This window comes from Solanum verrucosum, unplaced genomic scaffold (assembly GCF_900185275.1).
Source record: "Solanum verrucosum unplaced genomic scaffold, falcon-dt-bn FXZP01000217.1, whole genome shotgun sequence".
In the NCBI taxonomy this organism is placed as follows: Eukaryota; Viridiplantae; Streptophyta; class Magnoliopsida; order Solanales; family Solanaceae; genus Solanum; species Solanum verrucosum.
The window spans coordinates 369,733-377,483 of record NW_026020032.1 but is presented as its reverse complement, the minus strand read 5'-3'; the positions used below and the strand labels follow the sequence as shown (position 1 = coordinate 377,483).

General features: G+C 33.6%; 1 protein-coding gene across 1 annotated transcript; it reads right to left on the bottom strand.

Annotated features, from left to right (window-relative positions):
• Positions 1 to 1,832: 1,832 nt before the first annotated feature.
• Positions 1,833 to 5,527, bottom strand: LOC125821474 (uncharacterized). The gene is made up of 7 exons (XM_049500892.1): positions 5,125 to 5,527; positions 3,655 to 3,749; positions 3,091 to 3,594; positions 2,965 to 3,057; positions 2,556 to 2,920; positions 1,984 to 2,120; positions 1,833 to 1,945 (listed from the first exon to the last, which is right to left on the bottom strand). The coding sequence occupies exons 1-7, from the start codon at positions 5,513 to 5,515 to the stop codon at positions 1,833 to 1,835; spliced, it is 1,698 nt and encodes a 565-aa protein (XP_049356849.1). The 5' UTR covers positions 5,516 to 5,527.
• Positions 5,528 to 7,751: the final 2,224 nt, after the last annotated feature.

Below are 7,751 nucleotides of genomic sequence, written 5' to 3'. Positions count from 1 at the left end.
CGTATATGACGAGACTTCTTGTTGTACATGACGTTCTCTGTCCTACCCATTGCTGCTTGACTATCACAATGTATGCAAATAGGTCCCACAGGTTTGGGCCAGAATGAAATATCCTCTAAGAAATTTCGAAGCCATTTAGTTTCTTCACCAATCTTATCTAAAGCAATAAATTTAGATTTCATTGTGGAGCGAGCGATACATGTCTACTTGGACGATTTTCAAGTGACTGCTCCTCCACCAAGTGTAAACACATAACCACTTGTTAATTTTACTTCATTTCACCCGGTGATCCAATTTGCATCATTATATCCTTCAATCATAGCAGAATATTAATTATAATGCAAAGCATAGTGTTGTGTATGTTTCAGATACCCCAACACACGTTTCATTGTCAACCAGTGAGTTTGATTCGGATTACTAGTGAACCGACTCAGTTTGCTAATAACACATGTTATATCTGGTTGCATACAATTCATAATATACATCAAACTTTCCAACACTCGGGCATATCCAATTGAGAGTCACTTTCACCTACATTCTTTTGAAATGTAAAGCTTAAATCAATTGGAGTTTTGACAACATTGAAATTCAAGTACTTGACCTTATCCAATACTCTTTTAATATAATGAGATTGAGATAATGCTAGTCCCTGGGGAGTTTTCAGAATCCTGATCCCTAAGATCAAATTAGCAACTCCTAAGTCCTTTATATCGAACTTACTGGACAGCATGCGCTTAATAGCATTTATATCGTTAATATCTTTACTCAATATTAACATGTCATCAACATACAAACAATTAATGACTTCATCATTCGGAACGTTTTTAATGTAAACACACTTATCACATTCGTTAATCTTGAATCCATTTGCCAACATTGTTTGGTCAAATTTAGCATGCCATTGTTTGGGTGCTTGTTTGAGCTCATAAAGCGAATTCACAAGTCTGTACATTTTCTCTTCTTTACCAGGAACCACAAACCCTTCAGGTTGTTCCATGTAAATTTGTTCTTCCAACTCTCCATTTAAGAAGACTGTCTTTACATCCATTTGATGGATTTTTAGATCATGCACTGCCGCTAGTTCTACTAACATCCTATTTGATGTTATCATTGTTACTGGAGAGTATGTATCAAAGTAGTCCAGACCTTCCTTTTGTCTGTATCCTTTGACTACAAGTCTAGCCTTATATTTGTCAATAATCCCATCGACTTTCATTTTCCTTTTAAAGATCCACTTTGATCCTAAAGGTTTATTTCCTGGAGGAAGATCAGTCAATTCCCAAGTATGATTACTTAAAATTGATTCGATCTCACTATTGACTGCTTCTTTCCAATAGATTGACTCAGATGAAGACATAGCTACTTTAAATGTTGGAGGTTAATTTTCAAGAAAAAATGCCTCAAAATCTGGTCCGAAAGAAGTGGATTTCCATTGTCGATTCCTACCCATAGGATCCTCATTAGGTAGTGTATTTTCCATTGATTCTTCTCGTGGTCATTTAGGTCTTTCACTTGTCGACTTACATTCAATTTTATACGGATAAATGTGTTCAAGGAACTCAGCGTTATTTGAGTCCATTACCGTATTCACATGAATTTCAGAATTATCAGATTTGTGAACCAAAAATCGACAGGCCTTACTGTTCACAACATATCCAATAAATATGCAATCCACTGTTTTGGGTCCAATTTTCACCCTCTTGGGTAAATAAACCTCTACTTTTGCTAGACACCCCCACTCTTTGAAATATTTCAAGTTGGGTTTCCTTCCTTTTCATAACTCATATGGAATCGATTGTGTTTTGTTACGGGGTACCCTATTGAGTATCTTGTTAGCTGTAAGGATGTCTTCCCCTCATAGATTTCTTGGTGAACCAGAACTGATTATCAAGACATTCATCATTTCCTTTAATGTTTTGTTGTTCCTTTTTGCCAAACCATTTGACTGTGGTGTATAGGGTACAATAGTTTGATGGATAATACCATATTCCAAACATATCTCAGCAAAAGGAGATTCGTATTCTCCATCCCTATCACTCCGAATCATTTTTATCTTTAGATTCAATTGTTTTTCCACTTCATTTTTGTATTGCTTAAATGCATCAATTGTTTCATCCTTACTATTAAGCAAATATACATAACAAAATCGAGTGCAATCGTCAATAAAAGTTATAAAATACTTTTTCCCGCCACGAGATGGTGTCGACTTCATATCACATATATCAGTGTGAATTAAGTCTAAAAGTTTTGAATTCGTGTCAACAGACTTGTAAAGATGTTTAACAAACTTACTTTCCACACAAATTTTGCATTTCGATTTATCGAATTTGAAATTAGGCAATACTTCTAAAATAATCAATTTTCGCAAGGCTTTGTAATTTATATGTCCCAAACGGGCATGCCATAAATCATTTGACTCCAATAAGTAAACATAAGCAGAATTCTTATTAATACTATTAATAACCATTACATTCAGTTTGAAGACGTCCCCCAGTGAGGTAGCCCTTTCCTAAGAACATCCTATTATTATAGCTTTGTCACAAACTAGGACACACTTAAACCCGTTCTTAACGAGCAGTGCAACATAAACTAAATTCTTCCTAATAGTAGAAACGTGCAGAACGTTGTTCAAAATCAACACCTTGCCGGATGTCTTTTTCAACATTACTTTCCCAGTTCCTACAATCCTTGTTGTTGTATTCCCCAAGAACAAATCTTCATCAAACTCAGCAGGACTGTACGTTGCAAAGGCTTCTTTCGCAGAGCAAATATGTCGAGTTACACCTGAGTCGAGAAACCACTCCTTGAGATTTTCAACTAAGTTACACTCCGAGATTATTGCACAGAGGTCATCTGCATTTTCCATCTCTTTCATGATGTTTGCTTGACTTTTGCCTTTGTCTTTGTCTTTGTCTTTGTCCTTTCTTGGAGCACGACAGTCAGAAGACTTATGACCAGCCTTACCACAGTTGTAACAATTGCCCTTGAATTTCTTCTTGGCCTGTTCTGACTTATGTCCGTTAGACTTCTTTCTCTTCTTGCCTTTGGTAGGAGCTTCTTCAATAATATTAACTCCAATTATTATCGAACTCTTATGAGACTTCTTTTCGGCGGTTTGTTATCTTCCTCAATCTTGAGCCGAATCACAAGATCTTCAAGCTTCATTTCCTTACGTTTGTGCTTTAAATAATTCTTGAAGTCGTTACACGAAGAAGGTAACTTCTCGATCATTGCAACCATTTGAAAAGCTTCATTTACTACCATATCATCAGCAATCAGATCATGGAAACTAAGTTGAAGTTCCTGCACTTGTGATCCAACAGTTTTACTATCTAACATTTTATAGTCTAAAAACTTTGCGACCACAAACTTTTTCAAGCATGCATCTTCTGTCTTATATTTCTTCTCAAGTGCATCCCACAATTCTTTCGAAGTTGTCATTGCACTATAGACATTATATAAGTCATGCTCTAAAACATTAAGAATGTAGCCCTTACATAGGAAGTCTGCTTGTTTCCATGCTTTAATAATCATGAATTTTTCTCTGTCTGGCATTTCAGCTACAGGCATCGGAGTTACTTCATTGGTAAATGTCTGCAGACCAAGAGTGGTAAGCCAGAAAAATATATGTTGCTGTCATCCTTTGAAATTCACACAAGAGAATTTTCTCGGTTTCTCTGCTGGTGGTACAACAGTTCGGATTGGTGCAGCAACAGCCACCGTAACATTATGATTTGTCATTTCAAAATCTGTAATAAACAGAAATTGATACAAATGACTCAGTAAACAATAACTTAAATTGCAAACTTAATAGGAGTATAAAACCACGAAGATTTTTGTCTCCACCATAAACACAAATTAAAATAAAATACATAATTTCCTTAAGATTGTTGCCAATCTGTGTTTAAAACAGAATTACTGATTTCAAAAAACTTTGCAGAAATACGAAGTTACCAAAGTTTAATGAACCAGTAAGAACATAAGAATATAAATTAATTAAAAAAAAATTAAAATCTGTAAAACATACCAGAATCTGTAAAAGACAGAATGGAAGAGTGATCAAACCCACTGAATGCACAGTGTCTCCTTAAGGAAATTATTCCCCTCTAATATCCGAGGTTTGATTTGGAATATGTCCTCTCAGGATAGAATGATCTCAATCACCAGTGTATTAATACCCAAAACGTTGGTGTCAGCGAACCACTCAACGGTAGTAAAGTACAAGAAAAATATTTGTGCAGAAGAAGAAGAAGGAATCATAAATTTTCATAAGTAAAAAATTCTGAAGAATAACTGGTATTTATAGCCAAGAGGAACTAATTTTGAAAGGTTGCAACCTTTCAGAATCCACACGACCATTAATGAAAGTTTGCAACCTTTCAAACGGTCATGGTTGTTCTTGAAAGTTGCAACTTTTCAGAACAGTCAGTTCCAACGGCGGAAAATTTAAATAAAATGGGTCGCGCGTGAATCCGAGTCGGGTCAGAACGTTTCGGTTAATTAACTAATTAATTGAAACGTTTTGACCATTTAATTTAATTTAATTTAATTAATTAAATAAATAATTAACTAAATAATTAAAAACAAACTTTGTCTAAAAAATAATCTCTCGATCGTTTTTCTAAGCCAAAGCCAAAGCCGAGCCGAGCCGAGCGACGACGACGACGATGGCTCTAGGGGGTCCCTCTTTCCAACCCTTTTAACAATTAATAGAAGTGTTTCTCTATTTAAATTCTTCTATTTTCCTTTCCACTATCGATGAGGGAGAGATTCCTTTTTTACTAAAGCATAAGAGAATTTTTCAAGTTCCCAACTTTTCAAGTTCCTCTCTTTTCTTCTTCCCTCCATTTCCCATTAACTCTTGCTATATACCCAACAGTATACTCTTTAAGCTTTTAAATCAAACATTAAAGGATTCATAAATTATAAATCGATCATCTCAATTAACAATCCTCATATGTATGAGATAAGACTTACTCTTTTTTTATATTAAAAAAACTAATGCGAACAATAATAATTTGTAGATATTACTTAATTAAAATTAAACCAGCCAAATCAAGTTTAGATTGATTCCACTAGGAATTATCTGTCCAACAAGGGATTAAGAGATATTCGATATGGAACCCTCTTTGTCAACCCTTGCTTTCATTATTTCTTTTATTTCTTTGAGATATTCTCTCATCACATAGATCCAATCGTTGAGATCTTCAAGGTTTATCATGTCAACAGAAAAATCTTCTATTTTCATTTTATCCAGCTTAATTGTCAGCTCCTTGCGTTTGTTCTTCTCCCTTAGCTTCTGAAGTTCTTCCAACTTCTCAGTTTTTAATTGTTGGATGACTTCTAATTGTGTCACCATGGTTTTGAATTTCTCTTGCATAGACAACTTTCTAAATTTTTCAAAGGTTTTGATAGCAACAACATGATTTGGATATACCAGAGGTTTTTTGTGGTAATCACTATAGAAGACGCTAGCAATCTCAACACCATGAGAGGCGCTGAGTTCTCGAGCCATTTTGAAGAACTCTTTTCGGTTTTTTTCGTATGCAACTTTTCTTTCAATGCTCATTTTCTTTGTCGTGACTAAAAGAAAGAGGAAAATGTATTTGATTAGATATGAGGGGTGATCAAATGGCATTGTTGTTCTGTGTTTCTTTGCCTAGAATTGACTTCTATTTATAGGAGAAATTTAGATTTTATAAATCTTTGAATAAGTTGAATTGGAAAATTCGTAATTCTCATACCTAAATTATTTTGGAATAAAATTAAATTATGAAAGATTTGATGCCAAGTTAAATTTTAAGTCTAAAGAGGCGCGAAAACAACGCGGGATATTTTATGCAACACGGGTGAAGCGTAAATTTTGAAGCATGGGTCGGCTCATGTGTCCCATAAATTTATTAATAATTTGTAGGGAAAATTGTATATAACAGCAAACTATTAATTCAAATTAAATGTTATAGACATAGTTTGATTTAATTGTACCCCATAGCAAAACTGTTGCTATTTCGCCTCTATCCCTGGTGGAATCTCGCTTGACACTCTCCTTCTCGCTGGCAGTCTCGCTCGCCTCTCTCGCTTTTATACAAACACAAATGTATAAAATGCGTTCGTGTTTGTATAAAGCGAGAGAAAATTGTATTTATACATATATTTTCGTTTCCCTCTTCCAGATCTCGCTCGCCACTCTCACTTTACACAAACACAAATGTATACATTGCGATTGTGTTTGTATAAAGCGAGAGAAAATTGTATATACAAATATAAATGCATATATTTTCGTCCTATACACTTAGAAAATTTTATGTTTGCTATATGTGAAAGTTGCTCTAATTTGTACTACTAATTTTTTACTTTTATTTTTCACTACAATGATTTTCTAGAAGCTTGAAAAAAATAAGTGGGTTAATGGGGTAAGGGGCATGTAGTTTTTTTTTTTATTATTATTATTATTTTAGATATAAATTTTTTAAAAGATAAAGTATGCAATTGTTTAGGCTAGAAGTTGTTTTTACTAATATAGTAGTTATGTATTACTCTTTTTTTTTTGGATAATAAGTAGTTATGTACTACTGAATATGAAACTTTAAATATGTAGTATCTATTTATTTTTCATTTTTTTCAAATCAAACAGATAAAAGTAACATTTTGATTAAATTAAAAATTAAAAATTAGATTAAAAATTATATAATAGAAAAATCATAATATAAACACGATAGGCTGTATGAGCTCACATAGAATATTTTTGGCATGAAGAAAAGTGTTTTTCACATATATATTTTTCCAGAAAAATATTTTTCTAGAACATATTAGGAACATATTTTTGAAAAATAAATAATTTTCTTACTTATTTTTATATTGTTTGGTTATTAAGAAGAATACATTGTCCCAGGAGCATTAAGATTTTGGGAAACACTTTGACAATGGACCACAATCCCAATCCTAGACTTCGACACACCCAACTCGACTCATGATCCCAACCCCAACTTGGGTTCCCACTGCCCTACTCCCGTTTCTAACTCGACGCTGACAAAGGACTCGATCCAAACCCGAGTCTTGGTCAGGAGTTAGCAGCCGAATCAGGGTCAATGTTGGGAGTCTAGACTTAAATCGAAGAAAGGAACGAAAGTCGAAGTCGAGATTGAAAGTCGGTTACCAAGTCAAGGTCAGATGGAGCTAGGGGTGGGCATGGTACGATATATAAAAATTTGGTATCGTAACTTCGATATTCAGTATCTAGAGTATTATATCATTACCATACCAAATTAGCTCGGTATGGTTCGATATATTTAATTTCGATTTCGGTATTTTACGGTATGGTATTCAGTAATCATAATTTATTTAGACTTCAACTTCCATATATTCATAACTCTCCATACGATTTATTTAGCAAATAAGTTAAAAACCATTCTCTTTGTCCTTTAGCAAGTATTCTTGCAAAACCAATATGATGATCAACATGAATATGAGAAATTCAAAAGCACAAGTCTTAATCATAGTAGATCAACAACTACTTTTGTTAAATAATTTCACAAAAAAAAAACATTTCAATAACAATCGAGTAGTCATAGATGCTAAGTTTAAATAACATTATCTAAAATTATGCATAGCCCTATATAATTTTACACCACAAAAATCATTCACTAACATGTAGACTCTAACTTGACATATACCACCATGTTAATGAATGATTAATTTTATATATTACTATAAAATTTCGGTATGGTATACAGTATTTCAATATTTATTTT